Below are 22,781 nucleotides of genomic sequence, written 5' to 3' on the forward strand. Positions count from 1 at the left end.
TTGTGCACAGAGACATATGTTGCTTAGCTTTAAAACAGTGAGTTTTGTCTTTTAATTTTTTGCAGGTTTATGTTTTACTTTTTCTTCACACCCAAGGAGAAAAAAAAGGTTTGTTTATTCCTGTTACAGATAACAGAGGTTTTATGTAAAAAAAAACAGGGATGGAACCAAAGTAAAAAACAAACAGAAGTCATCAAAAATTATGAGGCAGGCAAAAACATTAATGGTTTCAGCAGGCTGCCAGGATTGCTGCAACCATAAATGTGACCAAAAAGTGAAGAATTAAGATAGAAAAGATAGATTAAAAAGTCATCTTTACTGTGCAGAGGAATTTGTTAATTTAATTATACTTAAATTATGTTTGCCACTCATGATACATGTCAGTGGAGTAGTGCTGGAAACCAAAGACTTCATTTCAGTGATACAGTTCTCAGTTATGGACTCCTCTAGTTTTGTATTTGTTTTAGAAAAACAGAAAGGAAAGACCTTTTGGTCACAGTACCTGAGGGAGGAAAAAAGTGTTGAAGTGAAAAAGTCCTTCACTTAAAAGAAGCATTTGGCCTATTCCCTCATAGCTGCTGATTTCCAGAAGGACTGGCCGAGACATCCTTCTACATCCACCTGTAATGCTGTGAAAATGGAAAACACTGCTTCCAGGTGACAATTATTCCAGGTGACTTTATTTATTTATTTATTTATTTATTTATTTACTTACTTACTTACTTACTTATTTGTCTGAGCTGTGCTGTGAGAGAACACCTGTTTGGACGCTTCCACAGGACCAAGAGTGTTTTAAGTACAGTGAGCTACAGCAAAACAGCACTTTTTATACTTTTGTTCAGCAGTCCTGAGAAGTTCAGCAGTTGTGGTGTATCATAAAACACAAAAACTTCTGTTTGTCAGTGCTGGCTGCTTTGCCTACATAGAGAGAATAAGTGTAGGATAATAATGATTATAGGCATAGTTTCTGCATTTGTCACTTAAAAGTGCTCACAGTCTGTATTAATTCTCAAAACACCAAACTTTTTTTTAAATTATACATTAATTTATAATATTTTAGTTGTAGTTTCTGTAGTTTTTGTAGGTAGCTTCTGGCTAGTTGTAGTTTTCTGTAGTTTCTGTAGTTTTTGTAGGTAGCTTCTGGCTGTCTGTACCAGATGTAGAGTCATTGTGTCACCCCAGCCCTGGTGAAGACCCTTTCCTTGAGCTGAGATTATTTAACTTGTACAAAAACGACTTAGTTAATCATAATAGAGGGCTTTGCTGGGAAAGTTAAGTCTGAACTTCTATGTATAAATAATGGCATAGCTGGATGGAGCTCTGAGCTCTGGAGGGAACCCAGCTCTAGAGGAAGGTGTCTCTGCCCATGGCAGGAGGTTGGAAATAAAGGAGCTTTAAGTTCCTTTCCAAGCCAAACTTTTCTATAAGGGTCCAAAGGAGGCCACGAGGATGGAGAATGGTCTGGGAATGAAGCCTTAAGAGCTCACTTGGTTTGCTAGACCTGGAGTAGACTGAGGAGACACCTCACTGTAGTCTTCGAGATCCTCATGAGGGGAAGAGGAAGGGCCGGTACTGATCTCTTCATTCTTGCCACAGCAATGGGATCTGAAGGAACCGCGGGAGGCTGAGTCAGGGGAGGTTTAGGTTGGATTTCAGGAAAAAGTTTTTCTCCCAGAGGGTGGCTGGGCACTGGAACAGGCTGCCCAGGGATGTGGTCACAACACTAAGCCTGTCTGAGTTTAAGAAGCATTTGGGAAATGCTCTCAGACACACGGCTCCTACCATGTAGTTGGGGCATTCTGTGCAGGGCCAGGAGCTAGACTCGATGATCCTTCCGGGTCCCTTCAAACTCAGGACACTCTGTGGTGCTGTTGCGAGGCTCCATCCCTCTCCGCCGTCAGGTGGCACAGGAGCCATCCCGCCGGCAGCCGGTCCCGCACCTACCTCACCGCTGCGCGCCCCGCGCACCCAGGCGCTAGGGGGGGGAAGCGGGGGCGGCCGCGGGCCGGCGGCCATTTTGGTCAAGGGCCGGCACCGCTCCTTCCTCCCTTACTCAAGATGGCGGCGGCGGCGCATGCTCGGAGCGCGGCCAGGGAGGCCGGCGCTGCTGCCCACGGGCGCTGAGGGGGCGGGCGGGGAGCAGCAGCGGCGGCGGCCATGGGCGAGACCGAGAGGCTTTATTATGTGTACAGCTGCGACCTGGACATCAACGTGCAGCTGAAGATGTGAGTGAGCGGCGTCGGGGCTCAGAGGGGAACGGTCGCTGCCGCCCTGGGAGGGGGTAGCGGGCCGCCCGCCCCTCGGCGGGGTGCCGTGGTGCCGCAGCCCCGCCGTGCCCGGGGACAGGCGGTGCTGGCTCAGCTCCGGTGCCGCGTCCCGGCCCGCGGGGAGGCGGCGGGCGAGGGGCAGGGCTGGAGCTGTGCTGCGAACGCGTGTCAGGTGTGCCGTGTCCTCAGGTGCTCCAAGGTAGCGATTGTCAGTGCTGGCTCCCAGAGCCTCTCACCTGTCAGAGAATCACAGATTGGTTTGCGTTACAAAGACCTTTAAAGCCCATCCTGTTACACCCCTTGCTATGGATAGGGACATGTTCCACTATCCCAAGCTGGTCCCAGCCCCGTCCCGCCTGGCCTTTAACGCTCCCAGGGATGGGGCAGCCACAGCTTCTCTGAGCAAACTGTGCCCGGGCATCACCACCCTCACAGTAAAGAATTCTTTCCTAATTAATCTAAGTCTACTCTGTCTGAAGCCATCTTCCCCTGCCCTGTCACTGCATGTTTCTGTAAATAATCTTGCCTGTTCTTTCCTGTAAGTTCCCTTACAGGAATTGGAGGGCCACCGCTGTGTCACCGCTCACTCCTGAGTGTTAAGGGAAGGAGATAAACTGGTAACACTCTTGCTGCTTGTTTACATACTCCTGTGAAAGCATGGTGTTCTTACTGGGGTGTTTTACTGTAGCAAGATCCAGGTGCTGCAGCATGTAAATATATTCCTAACTGAGTGTGTGGAAGCACTTTTGTTGAAGCTGGATTTACCTTACAGTGTTTAAATTTTTTGCTTGTTTTTTTAAGTTACTTCATCACAGCAGTGAGAAGTTTGAGAAGTAGGAGGGATGTGGCTGACTCTCAAATGTAGTGTCCCCAATGGTGGTGCATTAAAGTATCTTGCAATTTTCTGGCAAACTAACTTGGAGAAGCTTGTTAAGGGTTGTTTAATTTCTGTAAAAGTGATGGTAGTGGATGGTGGCCCTGCTCATGACAAAGGTTGGAACTGGATGATTTTTAAGGTCCCTGCCAGCCCACACTCAGGAGTCAGATTCATGTGACCTCTTTGATAGTTCATTCCACCAAACAAAATTAACACTAGCAGGTTTTCTTTTTGTTGTTTTAACGCATAGAAGTGTATGTCATCCTTAGAATGTACAGTGTTGGTTCTGTGCAAGTAACTTGTTAATTTACTCTGGAATGGTTTTGTGGAAACAAATAGATTTTTGTTTAGTGGAAGATTGATCTTACATGTTTGCCCATCACCTCAATTATTATTTTTTTTGTTTGTTAGTTTTTGGTTTTGTTTTAACTAGTGCATCCACAGACAGACACCTAATGTGCATGTCTGTTTTCATTGTAGTATAGCTGAAGCCGGAGAAATTCCATCAATTCCTCTTAATAGTAACTGTGCAAAGTGCTGCAGGGCTTTGACCAAATTTTATTTGAACAATCTGCTTAAGTGAACTTTATTTTGTTGTGGATTTGAGAGATGACTGACTTCCAAAACCAGTCATACATTTCATAGATCTTAAAAATTTACTTACCATAGTTGTTTTGATTTTTATTTTTTTAAATAAAGTGTTGAAGCACACATAATCTGATGTTTGTTTTGTCTATTTTAATAATAGTAGCATATGTCTTCTCATTTATTGTTGCCCTACTTAGCTCTGTCTGAGAATCCACAGGTTGTACTAGAAAAAGTTGCGTGCATTTAAAAGACAAACAAGTAATTCTTGCCTTCCCTGCTTTTCCCTTCACCCCCGCCTAAATCAGTACAGCAGTACTGTCCATGTTTGCTGAGCATTTCACATCCTGAGTTCCTGTCTGGTGTTTGGATTTCACTACAAGTGGTATTGCAAAGTGAGAATAGCCTCAGTTCTGGGTAATCTAAGTATAAGCTGTGGAAATGCAATAGGATTTCTACTGTGGATAGAATAAATTCTGGTTTACTTATGTTTTCTTCTTTTCCTCCTCCCCTGCCTTCTCCCCCATAGAGGAAGTCTGGAAGGGAAAAGAGAACAGAAAAGCTACAAAGCTCTCTTAGAAGATCCGATGCTGAAGTTCTCGGGACTGTACCAAGAGACTTGCTCTGACTTGTATGTAACCTGTCAGGTGTTTGCAGAGGGGAAACCGCTTGCTCTTCCAGTCAGAACTTCCTACAAGGCTTTTAGCACTAGATGGAAGTAAGTGGCTTGCCTTTTATTTCATGTTCTTCATAATTAGTGGGGCACCAAGTATTTGTTTCTGTCAGAAAGATTTGATTCTGTTGTCTTCTATAAAATGGCTTATGCTTTTTCAAATGTCTGTATAGTTAGTGTTATCCAGCCAGCACAAAAACAACCTTTTTCTGTAAAGGGTAAGTGATAAAATTGCTACTTGTGTTCTTGGGCATGGCCTGCTACTTCAAGTAACTTCTGGGGCCAGGAGTGATACATTTTCATGCTGTTCACTGACAGCCTGATCCTTGCTACTCAGTCATCAAGCCAGAATATTTTTCTTTTGGGGTATAGCCTTTAGTCATGGTGTTTGAATAGTTAAAGCCCACAGGAAAATAGTCCATTTGCCCTAAGAAATCTTTATTTAAACTAATAGAGAGTAACTTGAATTGTAAAGCTTTTATTTATTATTTAAACTTATAGAGAGTAACTTGAATTGTAAAGCTTTATAACTAATAAATGGCGTTTCTCTGCAGCTGGAACGAATGGCTGAAACTGCCTGTGAAGTATCCAGACTTGCCTCGGAATGCTCAGGTGGCTCTGACCATCTGGGATGTATATGGACCTGGTAAAGCCGTTCCTGTGGGAGGAACAACGGTCTCACTCTTTGGAAAATATGGGTATACTGCTTTTTCTTCTCATTTAAAGCTCACCTGTGAATAGTAATGTGGCATGGGTTATGAGAGATAAGTTTTTAAATATTTTCTAAACTAGATTAACAGTTCCATGTTTGAAAAATCAGAAACATTAATGATTTGCTCCTGATTATTCTGGAGTGTAATTTCACACTTGCTGCAGTGTTGTATAAAATAAGTGCTCCATATAACACCTTTTTTCTTTTTTTTTGTGATGATCTACAAGCTTGGATTTTAAGATGGCAAGTGCTGAAATCACTTCACATCTACACCCTTGTACTGCATGCATGCCAGTACTGATTACTTTAAAAAAATTGTTTAATTGGCTTGCAATTAGGTTGTGAATGCACTGTTATTTATAGGGGATAAAATGTCACTCAGTAAATCAGCAATTTTCAAAGTTAATATGCTATGATCCAGTAAGAGGGGTGTTCAGTAAATTTGTGGATGGTAATACTAAGGTGGGAAGGATTACAGTAATAATCTGTGAGGTGAACAATACCTTGAAAGAATCTTACCTAAGTACAAAGGAGACTGAGAAAACAGGTCGTGGTCTAAGGAAAATTAAGAGGCACTGGTACTTCTTTGCAATTGATTGTTATCACATACAGACTGGGGAGCAGCTACCCAGGAAAAGACAGGAACAGACTTGCAGAGTGAATCTTAAATTTTGTGTGGCTCAGCATCATGGTGCTCTTGTAAAATGTGTGAACAACATTGACTACAGAAACGGTTTACAAGTATGTGCATCAGAGACACTTCTGTACCCTTTTCTTTTCCTATCCTTTCCTTCTCCACTCAGCTGGGGTGTTTTCTGTTCTTTCTAACCGACTTCAGTCAAATTTCTGACTACTGGGAGTCTGTATAGTTGAATGTCTACCAGGCAGGTGGGATGGAGGAAGTGTTATGCCTAGTCAGGCTGAAAAAAAAGAATGTAGAAACATTTTTCTAGTGTGTATATACTGCTGGAAAATGGGGAGAAATAGTCTGTTTTGTCTCACCAATGGATGAGAAGTAAGACTTCACTTAGACTGAAGTGCAGGAAGAGTTTAGGTTATCATTAGGAAAGCTGATCTAATGATGCTTGAATGCAGAAAGTGACTGTAGAGAAAAGTTGTATCTCTCTCTTTGAGGATACTGCTTGAACAAAAACGGATGAGATTGCCTTAAGGCAAAAAATTGAACCTGATCAATTGGACTGTGCCCCAAAGACTGCTGGTAGCTGTTAAAGCATTAAAGAACAGTTCTTGGAAAAAGATAAAAATAAATTTCAATTATAAGTGTTACTTCCAGCATGTGGAACTCAGATGAAATTGATGGAGAGAAACCAACAAAAAATTTTTGAAGTTTGTAGTTTTTAAAAGAAAACCCTTGTAGTAATGCTCCATGAAATGATGTGTAAATTCAAGGTCAGATAGTCTTTTTAATTGTTATTTCTCATTTTTAATTGTTCACTTTTTAAAATATTCTTGTCAATTGTATTTACCTGAAGTTTTTAGAGCAAAGCGATGAGCTCTTGTTGGCAAAGGTAATGAATGCACTTGATTTCTTGGGGCATCTTTTATGGGTGGATCAGCACAAATGTGCAAGGTAAGCAGGGTTTTGCAGAGAAAAGATGTGGTCAGTTACCCTGCAAAGTTCTGTTCACTGCACACTTTCAATTATCAATTAAATTTCAAGCATTGGTGGAGAAAGCGGTGTGTGTTTAGAGTTTTTGCCTTTTTTTTTCTTGGTATGTTTTTTGTTATTATTATTATTTGGCAGCTCAGAAGGCTGCTTTATGGCTATTGACCTTTGGATGCAACTTTGGTAGCTTTCTAGTTCATTTTTTTCATACTGGCAGAGCTAGGATTACTGTTACAATTTGCAAGTCAAGAGGCATACTTTCTGCTTCGTTACAAATTATAAAACTGTGAAGGTTGAGCTTTCTCCTCAGTTTGTGTTTGTACCATCCCACTAGTTTTGGGAATTATCCATTTTTCTTCTACTTGCCGAATAAGTTATCTCTGACTTAACAATTTTCTTCTAAACTTCATGTGCCAGTAAAAGAAAGGTTGTAGAGAACACAAGGTTCAAGACACTTATGCAGTAGAGTTCAATTATGCAATTTAGTAGTTTTGACAAAGGAAGCAACTTCATTTTCTTGCAGCTGCTGCAACTTTGATTCCTGACAGCTGTATTATATTGAGTTTCCTGAAGTGATTCTGCATTTTTCCCTGCAGTATGTTTCGACAAGGAATGCATGACCTGAAAGTCTGGCCCAATGTAGAAGCTGATGGCTCCGAGCCCACCAAAACTCCTGGGAGAACCAGCAGTACAGTCTCTGAAGATCAAATGAGCCGCTTGGCAAAGGTAATGGAATAGCAAGTAACCTGTAAAATGTATGTGACAAGCATGCACTTCACTGGGGAGAAATGGAGACAGCTTCCAGTGCTGTTTTCTCACGTGATAGCTCTCTTCCTTTGGTTATTTAGGTGTTTCAAAGGATTTATACAAAGGAGTAAGGCAGATCATACTTAATTGCTTCTGAAGTGTTTTTTTAAAAACCCTTCTATTACACATAGCAGTTTGTTGGAACAACTTAAGATCTAAATTCTTTGTAAAGAATAAAACATGAAAATGCCTTGAAGATGCTTAAAGACAAAATTCCATCAGGTTTAATAAGAGCCTCTCCTAACAGTGACTTGTGAGGACGCCTGAGTTTCTTTCAGAGACCATCCCTTATCTTTGAGGCTGTGTGGCATAATGTTCAGAATTGGTGTCATACCTGTACATTAGAAAGAACTTGAGTAGAGCTGCAGAAATTAACCCAAGTTTCATTCATTTAAGCTCATGAATATGTACATTACTATTTTTGCCTCCAAGCTTTTGTGGGCAGAGTGTATTCTTGCCCTCAAAACTACTGAAATTGATCCAAGTGTGTTAGTTACTGGGCTGTTTTACTAGAAGATCTCTGATTATTCACATAAGCTTACCCCAAGCTTAGTCCACCTATTCAGTGAGCTTTCTTCTTAATCTTGGTCTCCCAGACTTTATACAGATCTTTGTGGGACTCCCAATGAAAGACAGAACCATTTTCTCATCTAGAGATTTATGACAGTGATTAACTTTCATTTAAGGGTCTCTGTTTCATTAGTGTGGTTTGCACTGAATTTATAACAGAAAGCTCATTAAAGCCAGTGATGCCCCATTTCTTGATCATAGTAGAATAAATGCCCTCTGGCCTAAGGAGTCTTTGTAAAAAGACACTAAATGTCAACTCTTATTTCCAGTTTGTCATCTGGTTATATGATGGATGCTCCGGGTTTCTGGGAAAGACTTTGAAAGTGTAGGCCATGCCTTTCATGTTAGTTCTGTTATACAGACATTATCACTCACTCTCTCTAGCTCAAAAAGCATAAATAAAATAGAGTACTTCAGTCGTAAAATAGATCATTCTGTTTTAGCCTGTTTTGGCATTTGGAAGATGATGGCCCAAGGCTTCTGAGGAGTAGGAGGGAATTCTTTCAGATCCTATTTGAGAGTTGTAGTTAATGGCTAACAGAAAGCTAATAACATCACTGCCCCCATTCTTTTCTTCTGAAAGCTGTTTTGGGAGATGCTAATTTCTGAAAGAGGAGTGTTTTCACTGATATTTTGTTGGGGTCCTTTTTATAACACAATTTTACCATCAGATGGTAGGGAAATCAGGGTTTCTGGGTAGTGTGTCTATGGGAGGTTTCATTTGCACAGCTGTTTACGTAGCAGAGGAGGTTCTTGTGATGTGTCACTCCTAAATAGCTATTGCTCAAACACAATCAGCTTCAGTTCTGTGACTTATTGACCAGTTTCTGAATGGCTTCTCATGCTACTCTGTGTGAAGGTATATTTAAATATAGGTAAAAGAGCTAGCACTTAGGTACATACATGGCAAGTTTGTGTGGACTTTGTTGTTCTTGGTTTGGTGGTTTTTTTCGGTTTATTGAACAGACTTGTTCAGTGTTGTGCTATTGATTGATATTGGTACCAGAGCCCAAGCTAGAGTCTTGCAGATAAGAGGTAACTTTGGAGAAGAGCTTGGGAAGAACCTTTTCTCTGTCTGAAAGATTACTCATTTCTTGACATGCTTCTGAGTTTGTCTGTATGTGTTTCTTATTGATACATAGAATTTCTATAAAACCAATGAGTAGGTGGTCAAAGAGTTTTACCTTACCTTAAATAATTGATACTGTGGCAAGTCTCCCCTTTCATGTTGAGGTGCCATGTGGTTGTGCTCTCACAAAACACATGAATGTTGCTAGTAAAACTGCTACTGATGGAAAAACCATGGCTTTGCATTCTGGAGGCATTGTGAATGCAGATTTTTTGTGTACTAAGGAATATTAATGGGAAGGGTGTTTTAGCATTCTCTTACATTAAAGACATTAAGAGGTTTCTCCCATGAGTGGTGTGTTAATTTATTCTACTTAAAGTATTCTTAAGTTCTTTTTGATCCATTCATTTCCATCGTACCTTCTGCTGGCTGAATGAAATTAGGTAATAGTAATGTTGAGATACTATCTAAAAGGATGCATCTTACTTAGTAGCAAATGATAAATGCTTCTTTCCCTGAAGGGGATACTAGCTTCTGTCTTATTTTAAACTGTAATTATTAATTCAAAACAACAAATTCTTCATGTGTATCTATATCCTCACAGATCTTCCAGGTCTTGTATGCAGACCTAATTAATTCCTGTATTACAACGTCTTTCCTCTGTAAGGGATGTTTAAAGGTTTAAAATATTAATAATTTTCTTCTGAAATACACAAAATAACTTTCATTTTCTTTATTCTCTAGTGCAGTGAACAAGAAAATGAACAAAGAATTTGTGACCAAGTTTTTTTCTCCAAGACTTTGATTAGACAAACTTTTGCCCAATATAGTTGTGCCTGTACTGTTAAACCATCAGTTTAGTGAGGATTTGAGAGCGAATAATGAAACAGTAAAATTGGTACAAACTCTTCAATTTTCTGTCTTCATAATGACCTTTATTTGTAGTGTACCTCTAGTGTTGATCTATGGAACGTCTAGGGCACATATCTGACAGATTGTGCAACCTGGACATCTCCTAGTGTATCCCAGTCTTAAATCTTCTGTGTTGTTTATTTTGTACTAATACTATCTCCAGTTCTATGTGGAAGCAACAGGCTGATGTTGTGTTTTCCTGCATCCAGTACCTTCATTCCTGCTGTCCTAGGTCTCTGTATTGCCTGTCCCTTAGCTGGGCAAGAAGAGACAGTGTCACTGTATGGCCTGTTCACATTTAGATGCTCATGGGTGGGCAGGCTAAGCACAGAACAAAGTTAATGAAATAATAACCTTTCCTCTAATAAGAATAATTTTGAGGAGTCTCTTTGCTCACCATTTTCTAGACAGATACTAATTTCTTTGGGAAATGAAGGAACTTCATGTCTTCTAGTCTCTCTGCATCTCTTGCATTCTGCAATAATTACTGATTTTTTTTTTGAAGAGTACCTGTCATTTCTTAGCAGCCAAAAAGGCTGTCTTCATATTTGTGTGATCTTCTTCTGGATAAAAAATTATCATAAAAAATTTCATTATAAGTAGTGTTAGTGTATCATACTATACAAGTAGTATGCTCTCATCTTGTCTTCCATTCTTAATGAGTCCTTTAAACAACTATATTGCTATTGCTACAGCTGTTTGTAAACATAGGAATAAAACTTGAGCTATTAATCGGATGACTAAAGGAGAAAGCGAGCTGTCTATGACTTGCTCTAAGATCTTCAGTTGACCCAGTTATAGTGTCAGTCTGGAAACAGCCTTTTCTGTTAAGGAAAGGCTGACACAGGCAGAAATATTCAGTATAGATAGTTTATGAAATACTTTATTTTTGTTTGGCTTGGTGAGTTTTACTATATGAAACATAGTAATACAAAAATGGGATGTCTTTTTTATGTGACTTTAGTTAAGAAAAAGGTTCCTCTTTTTGCTGTGTTAAAAATGCAAAGGTGATGTGCATGGATAATTATTATGGTCTTTGCTGGGATTGGTATTTTAGATTGTAGACTTATTTTTATGGCATGGTTTGGCTGTTGACGAGGTGTGTACTATGTCACTACGTGTCTGCTATACAAGGTGAGTACAGTTTTTTCAGTTCCTTTATTTTTTTTGTCTGATTTCATATTAATATCTCTGTTAGAACTTTGGTGTTCTTTTTCTTACTCTGAGCAATTTAAATGTTATCATTGTGGGTTTTTTTCATACAGCTCACCAAGTCTCATCGGCAAGGTCACATGGTGAAGGTGGATTGGCTGGACAGACTCACGTTTAGAGAAATAGAAATGATCAATGAGGTAAGTCACTGTAGGGTCAGGTTTGGAATTCTGGGGGTTTTGTCATGCTAATATGAACCTTCACTTCTTTAGGAGACTTAACTGCTTGGTTTTATTTCCTTCAACTGCCAGTGCGAATGGTGAAGGAAAAAGTAATTCTTTGGAAGCTTAAAGTTGATTTTACTTTAGCAATAATAAGAATTACAGAATAGATTGGTTTGGAAGGGACCTTTAAAGGCCATCTAGTCCAGCCCCTCTGCAGTGAGCAGGGACATCTTCAATTGGATCAGGATACTGTGGGCCCTGTCCGGGCTGACCTTGAATGTTTTTGGGGAAGAGGTTTCTACCATCTCTCTGGACAGCCTGTGCCAGGGCCTCAGCACTCTCACAATAAAGTCCTCTCAGTCAGTCCTTGTCTAAAGTCCTTCTCCAGCTCTTCTGCAGGTCCCCTTTATGCCCTGGAGCCTTCTGTTCTCCAGGCTGAACAATCCTAGTTCTCCCACCCTGTCTCAAAAGCAAAGGCCCTCCAGCCCTTGGGGCATCTTTGTGGCTCCTGGACTCCTTCCATCAGGGCCACATCTTTTTCATGTTGAGGTCCCAGAGGTGGATGCAGCTCTGCAGGTGGGCTCTCACTGTACAGAGGGGCAGAGACCCCTCCCTTGACCTGCTGAGGAGCAGCTCAGCTCAGAGCTGCTTTTGGGGCAGCCAGTGCACATGGCCAGCTTATGTCCAGCCTTTCATCCAACATGTACACAGCTGTCTTAGCTGTTTTCAGCTTCAAGGGAACTTGATCATGGAACATAGACTTTATTAATAATTTGGAACAGCTTGAAACAAACACTGTGAGGCATGACTAACTTATCTCTAGTATTTTAGGTTGCGATGCGGAGCTTTTTAGACATTTGGCCTGTTTCTTGGCTTCAGAGCTGTTCAACTTTATTTTTTTAACTTTGGGTGTGGAGAAAAGACATTTGTAGTTTTGAACGAGTATTTTTTAAAAATAAGATAATCTGATAGTTTAATTCCTAAATGAGGTTTTAGCCCTCATTGATCAAAATCAGCTCAAACTCTTTAATTTCTCAGATTCATCTTGCACAAAAGAACTCTGGTTTTTCCTGTGTCCTGAGATCTTTGTTGTCTTATTGGTAACTGGAGATTTGGAAGTCAGATTTTTTTTTAACTAAAATATGTGGTTTTATAAGCCTCTATAAATATTTTGATGTTTTTTAGAAATTAGCCTATCACCTTTTTTTTGCTATTTTTTCCCTTTAGCTTTTTCTTCATCACTGACAGTAAAAATACAGTGAAATAAAATTTTTTAGACCTGTGCTTTAAACAGCCACTTTGTCTATGGTGGAAAGTCGAGCCATTATGAATGCATTAAATGAACTGAAATTACATTACTCATTGTTAAACTTCTTGCTTGTTTCTCACCCAGATTTTAAAGTTCTAGGCACTTATTCTAGGTAGAGCATTTAAAAAATGCATACATGAGCAAATCTTCCTCTGAAGATGAATAAGCTGCAAATCTAATCTTGTAGTCCAAGTTGACTGTCTCTTTTATGGTGTTGGTTTAAAAAAATTATTTGTTTTTCCTGTATCTTCTGTTTTTTACTTTGATGTGCATAATTATAGGTAATGATTTAGACAAAAAAGCAAACACCAATTATCCACTGGTCATCTGATTATTCCTGCATTGCATTTTTTTATACCTTTAGCCCACAGCTGGAAGCTGCTGATGAAAACAGGTTTTCGTCTGTTAAGTGGGAATATGTGTCACAAAGTGGGAACGTGAGGTAGTAAGAATGTCGGGAAGGAGGTGATATGGTCTCAAGTAGTTCTATGAAATGATTAACTAAATAATTGCTGCAACAGCTGATAACCTAATTAATCAGTTACAGCACAAAGGAAGTAGGGTAATTGCTGTACTGAGAATGCTGAAGATTGATGCCCTGCAAAAAATGATACACATCTGTGGTGGCTCTTTCCTCAGAGGGAGAAACGAAGCTCCAATTTTATGTACCTGATGATTGAATTCCGTTGCGTCAAGTGCGATGATAAAGAATATGGAATAGTTTACTACGAAAAGGTATGTGCCCTGCAGGCTTTATGGTTGTCTTTAAAAAGCAGCATATGCACCTAAAATGAATGGGTTTTTCTGCTGAGATGAAATATTCTGCTGCAGTAGAGCAGCAGACAGCTGTCAGTGGCAACTGTTTATGTACATACAAATCAGATACTATAGATGCAACATGATTGCAGATGTCAGTCATTTGTGTAATAGAGTTCAAGATTACAGAATTTAACAAGTGTGAGTGATTAAAAACTTTCTGATTTATAGTTCCTTCAGTCATCCAGCAGTACTTTCCAAGTAGCTGTATGTAAAATTATGACTAAGATCCGGAGGATATGTACCTGTATTGAGTGTTAACTTTATGGAAGATGAGTTATTAAAACTTCGCACAGGAGCTCTGCTGGTGAACATTTTCTGTAAAATAAACAAATATAGAAGTTTAGTCTTTCATACTGAAAATGCTGTGGAGCAATTAAGTAAAAGACTTCTAGGTTGAAATGTCTCGCATCTTTCCTTGCTGTTTATGCAACAGATTTGCAAAGCACCACCTTCAGTGCTTTTCTAAAGTTAAAATTTAATGGGATGGAGGATTGACAGTGAGCTTTACAGACACCAGTGTGGTATTGGAAGACATTATCACTCTATGTATTGTGGAAAGACCCTCTGAGATGGAAAAAGCAATTTATCTATAATCTGTTTTCAAATAAAATTGTTTCTTAGATATTTCATCATGTTTAGATTCATAAGAAGTCAGAAAGTTACTGAATAATGCAGTTTTATTGGAAAGACATAGATGTTAGGAAAAAAAACTGTTGTGGTCTTGAGACCAGATGCACTAACTTTAAGCAGCATTTATTCTGAGAATTTTAAAAAGCTTAATTCATTACACAGAATGGTAACATAATGCAAAATGGATTGTATTTCTGTGTATATGGCTATTACTGGTTGGCCTGGCCCAAAAGAGCTGTGATCTAACTTAAAATTTTTGAAGAAGGCAGTGAAAAATACAGCAATAAATAGCAAAAAGCAGAATTAAAAAAATAAAAGAGAAAACAGGTCAGAATCTGCTTCAGCTATTTGATGTATTGCAAGACTTGGAGTTTTTTGGCTTTCAGGAGTGTTTTCTGAGGTCAGTGTTTGGTTGGAGCTTTTTATTTGGTTTTGTGGGGGGACAGTTGATTTTGTGATTTTGTTTTTCTTTTAATTTAGTTTCTTGGTGAATTTTGGTAATATGGATGAAAGTGGGTCTTATGCAGCTGTCTAGGTTAGCTGCCTAGCATTTCTTTTTCGGGGACTGTAGTTGACAGTGAGACCTCTCCACCTGTTCTAAATTTTTTTGCCTTTAGAATAGCTTTTTTTACAGTACATCTGTGCTCTTATCCTAAAACTAGCAATTATAGAGGACTCTGCTGTTGCAAAACTTTCTTGTGTTGCAAATCACAACAAAATCTACAATGTGTCAGATTTCCCCATGAACAAAATAATATTATTTACTTCTGTGGAAATAAAGGAAATACTTGTCTGGAGAGCATTAACAGGATATGATGAAAATATTGAAACTTTTTACTAACAGCTAGCTCTTTACATGAGAACATGCTGTACCTTTCACAGGTGCAAACATATGTGGCGCTGTGTCCTCTTGTCTCTTTTCTTCTTATAAATGAGCATGGCATTCCTAAAAATGACTTCTCTCCGTTACCTCCAGCAACCTGCCATTATGGATGAATTATTCCTGATTTACACACGTGACTTCTTTTTTTTCCATCATTGTGGTTTTATAGATGTGCACAATACAAGAAAGAATATTCAGACTCCGAGCATGCATCTTTCTTTTAACAGATGTTTCTGAAGCATATTAAAAGTGCATGGAGCAGAATAACTATGAATTGGCTGCTCTTGCAGAAATAAAGTAATTGAATGTGTAATAGTGCATGTTAGAGCTGTAACTAACTGCAGTTTGAAGGATTTGTTGTTACAAAGTAGCTTTCCAACAAGTTCTTGACCCTTTTCTGACAGCAGTGGGAAATGGTACATAAATTAGTGCCTGTTGTCTCAGTTTTGTCATGCTTCCAATTACCGTCTGCAGTCTGTGTGTCGGCCATCGCCAATCCGGCGCACCGAGCATAATGAAAGAAGGTTCTGTTGTCATCTGCTTGTGACCGATAGTCAAAGTGGAGATTACTTGTCACAGTTTTGTTGATATATTTGTTTTCAAGTGTTTAGGAAGAACTAGCCTGTTAAACAGCGACTGATAGGATTTGGGGTTCTTTGACTCGACATTCAATTACAATGAAGTGAGGTGGCAGTGTCTCCTTCCATGTTCTGTGTTAGCTTCATTTAAATACAGTGTTCAAGACATGAGGGATAGGGTCTGCTAGTAATGACAGCATCACTTTTGATTCTCAGAAATTGATTCTCAGCAGAAATTCTGAGTGACTTACCAAGTACAAATAACACCAGCATTTATCACTAATGTATTTTTGTGCAGGTTTCAAGTGAAATATGTCTTTGGGTAAATGATTGCACTGCTGCATCCAGTTCATTAAAAAAGATAAATAAATTTGATTATCAGAGGTCTTCCATGGATTTAAAGGAAGAAGTACTGTCTACACCAGTGGTTGTCTCTCCTTTTGTTTTTGTGAGGAGGATGTTGGTTCACATTAGTGTTACTTTAAATGGTTAAAAAATAAGATAAATAGAACCTCCTTATTTATTTGTGCTCTGAAACTGGTTTTCAGGCAAGTACAGAGGAATGTGGCTGGTTTGGGAAATTCTGCAAATTTTGTGGACTGTCTTAAATGAACTCTAATATTTGTATAAAGTCACCCACACTGACCTTAGTGTAGTGAAATATCTGCAGAACTCTGTAACACAGCAGTTTAAAGCCAGGTAGTGCTGTTTAGTACTGATGTTGCTTTTGTTTCATGGCGGCAAAGTAGCAGGTCATCTCAGGTTCTGCCTGTGCTGGGAAGTGTTGCAGCCAAGAGGAGCAGATTCACTGAGGGAAGAGGCTGCTGAAGGCCCAGTGTCTGCCCTGTGTTCTTGTGCTCTGGTCTGTCTTTCATCACATCCCACGTGGTTATTGGCAGTTAGAGGATGTCAGGGATTTCTGAGATTTCCATGACGTGGACTAAAGCCGTCTATATGGGCATGATCAGGAAAGACACTTCAAAAGTATGCGCTTGGCCAAATTCAAGTGCTAATTTGGGCACTGGTTTGGTTTAGTAAGTTTGTATGGTCAGGGTTGTGGTGCTGCATGTGTTGCTCTTAAGGTATAATGGAGAATTACAGAGGGTAGTTAAACAGCTGACATCCTTCACGGGACAGCTAATGTCATTCTGCCTTCTTGAGTATTTCATTAAGCAGTCTGTTTCAAAATGTTTGCTCCTGACACTGTTACTTGTCCCATGAATGCTTGGAAAAACTTGATGTCATGGCAAGTTTTGATTGGGCTTAAGGCTTTGTTCTGTCATGCAGTGAAACACTGGGAATGGTTTTCCTGGTAGTTGAACTGAATAGCTAGAACTTGTCAGCTTCACTCTACAGCATGATCTGACTACATTCAAAGAGTTTTAAATAAACAGTCATTATCATGATTCTTTTGAAAGGTTCCAAAAGGGGTTGCCAGCAATGAGTGTACAAATCATTCTTTTAACATTAGTCTTGGGGGAAAAAACTCCATAACTTCATTTATAAACATTTTGACATGACACACTGAAGGCTTTTTTGTTGTTGTTGTTTTGTAAGTAAGCAAAATTTAGACAATAGTGCTTTTATCATTCTCATCCTAGGGAGTTTTGAATTTTTAATATCTCTCAGAGACTTCTAATTGTGGGGTAAGTGCTCCACTTTACCAGGCTGAAACCTTTCCTTTTTCAGTTAATGTATGTGATTTTATATTTTTTTCACTGAGGAAAAAGTACAGCAATGGGTGTTCCTACTGCTTATCCCTAGAGAATCCTCATGGGACCTGGATACTCTTAAGAGTTTGAATGCTTGTTAGTAGCAATTTAGTAGCTTGTTGCTTCCGAATCCCCTCCAGTGTCAAGTTTTTCATACAGGGTTTTTGTGTGAAGGTTCTAAACAGAGTGGAGACTTGTCACTGAGAGATTGGAATCTTGTGTTTCTATAAAGGCAAAGTCAGATTGCAGCCTTAGAATTGGAAGATAAGAAATATCTTACAGGTATATAGAAGTCAGTCTGTCATCAGATGTGTTTATGAGAAGGATTCCACCAACCTGCAACAATTTCATTGTTTTTTATATCATTTGACTTTATGACATGATCTGAGCATTCTGCCTGGTGAGATGGCAGAGGCTTAGTTCAGTGTGAATGCTGATCTGTCACTGCGACTCCAGCCCAGTTCAGTCTACTGTTAGTGATGCAGCATATTTTGTTATTATGGAAATACTTTGATGTTGTTATTTCTGTGCAGTGAGGTCAGAGCTAAGTTCATTATTTAGGCAATATGCTTTTAGAGCAGAGATACTGTAAGCGAATGTCATCTTTGCCTCTTCAGTGTTTGTGTGCATGCATTTGTTTTTCAAAGACTAATGAGAAAAGCAACTTGCTCACATTCTTGGACCATCATCAGCCGCAGGCAGACTGTGCATTGATTTCCCTTAACTAGGAAGGATATGTGTATTCTTACTGCTTTTACTTTGACTTTTGTCAAAATTGTTACTTCAGAAATGCATAGGACACTAGTAAATGCAATTAAAAATGTCTTTTTAAAGAAGCATTTTAATAATAAGAGATATTTTACTGTAGCCAGCAACACAAAATGTATGTAGTAGGAAAAAAAAAGTTTCTCCTGTGTGGTTAATAGCAATTTTAAACTCATGTATCTTGTTAGTGACAAATGATTCTCCCCCTTGAAACAACCTCTCCTTTGAAAGCTACCTCTTAAAAGTATTAAAAAATAGCTACCCCAAAAGGCATATGTGACTGGAAAAGTAGGGAAAAAAAGAGGATGGGGGCAGAAAGAAACCTGAGCAAGTTACCTCAAAACTTAGTTACTGTGGGAAATGTTGGTATGTCAAAAAAATTTTATTCTGATCTCAAATTTACAGCAAAATAAATGAAAACAGACTCAATATAAATATGGCAGAGCACATGTCATGCTGAGTTTGTTTTGTTCTGAGTTTGACTGTTTTATTCTGTATTTTAAATGAAATGTCATTTCATAGCTTTTATTAATGTTAGTTACCTTCAGGAACCCCTTGTATTATGAAGTGCAAAACCAGTACATTGCTGTGTGTCTCGAAGACAGAGTTGCTACTTTTGTAATGCGGTGTCAGGCTTTTAATTTTTTTTGTGTCTGGTTCAAACAGGAATCTTGTAGCTTTTCCCTTCCTTATTTAAACAGCATATATTAGACTCTAAGCATGTAGAACCTCTGAGAGATAAGGTTACATTCATCTTTCTGGTGAACTTTTAAAATGTTGAACTTGTAGGAGGTGTTTTCAGCAACGTGGTGTTTTTTTCTGGAAAATTTGTGGGTTTGGTGGAAATACAGAGCCTGGTTTTGTTTCTCTTCATGCTTCCAGAGGACACATGACAATAGTGGCAAATTTCTCCACTCACCTGTGTGGCATCACAGTAGTGAGCTGTCAAGCTGTGTCTCCTCTGGTTAACTTACATGTGTCTTGCCAAATCGCTTGTCATCTGGGAAAAAGACAAGAAAAATAATCTGTTTATTGTTTTATTTTTCCCCTTAAAACTGTCAGCACTTGAATCATTCTTCTACTGTAGTAGAGTTCATAATGCATTAATGTGATACATTTTCTCCCTAAAACTTGAAATGTTTAATATGCCTTCAACTTTTTGTCATTCAGGATGGTGATGAGTCATCTCCAATTTTAACAAGTCCTGAAATTGTTAAGATTCCTGATCCCCAGATGTCTATGGTAAGCATGCTACATGTGGTGCCATCTGTATTACAGAGTTACTGTTGAACTTTTCATAAACGTAGATGAAAGCTTGCCATCTTAAATATTTTAAAATTCCAGTGGCAAGATATATTGAGAAGTATCAGTGGGTTTGAATTTTGTATTTTTTTTTCTATTTCAGCTGCTGCTAGATTAAAATACAAGAATTGATTTAATGCTTATGTTCACCTCCTTCTTTCCATGCATAATGTGCTTGCTTCTGAGGTGTAAGAAAGCAGAGAAGGGGGATTGTTGGCAAAAGAGGTTAGAGGGTGGGAAGATAAGAGGGAGCTGAAGAAGAGGAATGTAGAATTTAGTGACTGGTGCAATAACTCTTGGTCGCTTCCTCTGTTAAAACATTTTCTCCCTACACTCTCTTGTATGTTGTCTTTCATGTAGACAGTGCCTAAGTACAGTTCTAGAAAAGATTTCCATTATTGTGGATGCCAATTCAGTGGGACTGGTATTGGCAGCTTTGGGAACCTTAATGTAAGTGGGCTTGTACTGGCAACACTGTTTGAGCACCGTGTAATCTAACACTGCAATAGCAAGTCTGACAATGCTGGAAACTGCCTTGGCTGCTGAAAACTCGTTGGCACTGTGGCTCCTATTGTGGCTCCTACTGTTGCTAACATGGTATTAACAGTGGGACAAGTTTTTGAGATGTTTTTTCTTGCATACAAAGCTTTATGCTGCAAACATCATCCTAAAGAAAATGTTTATGAAGTGTTTAGCACGTTTGAGTGCTGTTAATCATGGATGTGTTGACTGAAATGCTTACATTTTGCAGCAATTCACCGAAAGGCAAGGTAGGGTTTGTTAATGCTAAGTCAGAAACTGAAACAGACTCTCAAAACTCCCAACAATCCTCCAGGTATTATTAAAGGAGTTTTTTTGTAAAATAAACAAACAAAAAAGGCCAGAAGATGCTGTAATTTCAGATTTGAATTTTCATTTTCATGCATTTTTCAAGAGACTGGTGAGTCTTCTCTAGATGGTTTTGCTTCAATAGTAATATTCTCTGAAATTTAGTATTTATAAATATTGACTTACCCTCTGCATTTAGGAGAACTTAGTAGAAAGCAAACATCACAAACTTGCTCGAAGTTTAAGAAGCGGACCTTCTGATCATGACCTGAAGCCTAATGCAACTACACGAGACCAACTTAATGTAAGTCAGTCATATGATGGCTAAGTTCAGTTTTATTAGGTAGGTTGGTAATAATATATGGTTTAAGGAAAGTACAGTTAATTTCAGTTTATAGAAAATCATGAGTTAAATGGAGCATAAGGTGCTTGTTCTTTTTTTTTTTTAACCATTTAGGGGGGTTAAGAATGTGTATTTTGTGCATGTCATGTAGGTGTGAGTGGTACACGTAAAGCAACTGTACTTGCCTGCACTGTCAATTCAATCAACCATGTAACTGAGAAGCATCACCATGATAACATAGCTTTGTGTTGTTGGAAAGCTTTTTTTTTTTCCCTAGCTATTTTTGTGTTGTCAGTGTTGTGCTTTCTCACAGTATACTTTCTTAACTTGTTGATTTTGCCTGTTTTTAAACTTGCTTTCTGACTGTGTCAAATAGATCATAGTGAGTTATCCACCAACAAAGCAACTAACGTATGAGGAACAGGATTTGGTGTGGAAGTTCAGATATTACCTTACTCATCAGGAGAAGGTAAGTTGAGTTGTTAAATGGTTTGGGCTGGAACGGACTTTGTCCCTTATCAGTAAGCTTTTCCAAGTCCGTGCTTACGTAAATATAATCTGAATCTATTTCTGCCTTTGCGTGAGACATTAGTTTCTGAAATAATTTCCTTTGGCTAGCTTTCTACTGATGAATTGTCCACTCTCCTGTTTAGGCCTTGACAAAGTTCCTGAAGTGTGTCAACTGGGATCTACCACAAGAGGCAAAGCAAGCGCTGGAGCTGCTGGGCAAGTGGAAGCCCATGGATGTGGAAGATTCTCTGGAGCTTCTGTCATCTCACTTCACCAACCCAACGGTGCGGCGCTACGCTGTCGCCAGGCTTCAGCAGGCTGATGATGAGGTATTCACTGCTCTGTTGGTACATGGAAAAGTCAGCTGGTCCCAGGATTTTTGATCTCATTGAGTCCTTGAAATATTTGCTATTTTTAACGACATTTTCCTGAATATTGGTAAAGGAAAACAAAAGATGATTCACTGTGTTGCTATTTATTGTAAGGTTTTTGGGGAGCAGTCTTTACATAATTAAGTGTCACACATTAGTAGTTGTCTTAGCATGAACTGCCAATAGTAGCTGGTTTTGTTAAACAAGGTAAAACAGCTCTCACCAAAAACCAGTGATAAATTTGGAGTCTTAACCTGCAGAAGTGCTCTGAACTTAAATAGTAAATGGAAGGATTTTCAGCAGATCCATCTGGTGAATTCAGTATATCATCATACTCTTTTGCTAAAGAAAATGAGTAGATTATCTGTGGAAATGGTTTCTAATTGTGTACTGATTAGAATGTGATGAGCTGTGATTATAAATAGAGCCCACTTAATAGAATCTAATATGTTACATATCAGTGATTTATATATTTTATTTTGACAGTTAAAAAAAAAGCAAACCCAGGTTTGAATGTATTACCATAACTCTTGATTCTTTGGAAATCAATGGAATTTAAAATAGGGAGCATTAATAAATTGTATTTTTTCAAGCCTACTTCAATAGCCTAGGTCACACTGCTGTGACATTAAAAATGTACCTTTTACAAAGTATTGGAAGGTAAGTAAACAGAAGAAGTTGAACAGTAAAGGCAACGAGCTGATTTTAGACAGTAAGTGGTTAAAAATCTAAACCAGATTTTTAATCTAAAACAGATCTTTAATCTAAAACAGATTAGATATGTGGTTTTTTTTTTGTCTTAGATCCCCAGCTACACAAAGGATGAAAAAATAGTCCATAAGAGAAGAGAGAATTTCCATTCTTGATACCATAGTACAATTTATGTTTGACTTTTCAGTTTTCTTCTTTTGAGACACAAATTGAAAGCTTTATTCTGTGAATGCTGGAAGCAATTAGGGCAGCTTAACTAAAGAGAATTTTAACATAGCAATTGCACCTGAATATTCACTAAATTAGTACTTACTGTCTTTGAGTAGCAAAGAATAGTAGAATGATAATGCACTATCTTTTGGGAGTCAAACTGCATCCAGCAACCAGTGTTGCTATGGTACATTGCTTGTTTAGGGAGAATTCCATTTCTATGTTATTAGAGGTCACTAAATCTTGACTAAGTTTATCTGTAAATTACAATTTTGTAAACAGAAGGAGTTCTAGTTTTCTTTGACTGACACCCTTCTTTCACTTGGATTTTTTCC

At 38.7% G+C, this 22,781-nt stretch overlaps 1 protein-coding gene across 1 annotated transcript in view; it reads left to right on the top strand.

Moving 5' to 3' along the window:
* The first annotated feature begins 2,097 nt into the window (after positions 1-2,097).
* The window catches only part of PIK3C3 (phosphatidylinositol 3-kinase catalytic subunit type 3), a 66,545-nt gene continuing 45,861 nt past the window's right edge, over positions 2,098-22,781 (top strand). The window contains exons 1-10 of the mRNA XM_054283386.1: positions 2,098-2,225; positions 4,259-4,447; positions 4,957-5,100; positions 7,338-7,467; positions 11,365-11,451; positions 13,424-13,519; positions 19,342-19,413; positions 20,501-20,605; positions 21,021-21,113; positions 21,298-21,483. Of these exons, the coding sequence (XP_054139361.1) occupies positions 2,158-2,225; positions 4,259-4,447; positions 4,957-5,100; positions 7,338-7,467; positions 11,365-11,451; positions 13,424-13,519; positions 19,342-19,413; positions 20,501-20,605; positions 21,021-21,113; positions 21,298-21,483 (1,170 nt within the window). The 5' untranslated portion in view covers positions 2,098-2,157. The remainder of the gene's footprint in view (positions 2,226-4,258; positions 4,448-4,956; positions 5,101-7,337; positions 7,468-11,364; positions 11,452-13,423; positions 13,520-19,341; positions 19,414-20,500; positions 20,606-21,020; positions 21,114-21,297; positions 21,484-22,781) is intronic.

Source organism: Melozone crissalis, unplaced genomic scaffold, assembly GCF_028551555.1.
Source record: "Melozone crissalis strain CALT ecotype California unplaced genomic scaffold, PUWL_Pcris_2 ptg000036l_1, whole genome shotgun sequence".
NCBI classification, from domain to species: domain Eukaryota; kingdom Metazoa; phylum Chordata; class Aves; order Passeriformes; family Passerellidae; genus Melozone; species Melozone crissalis.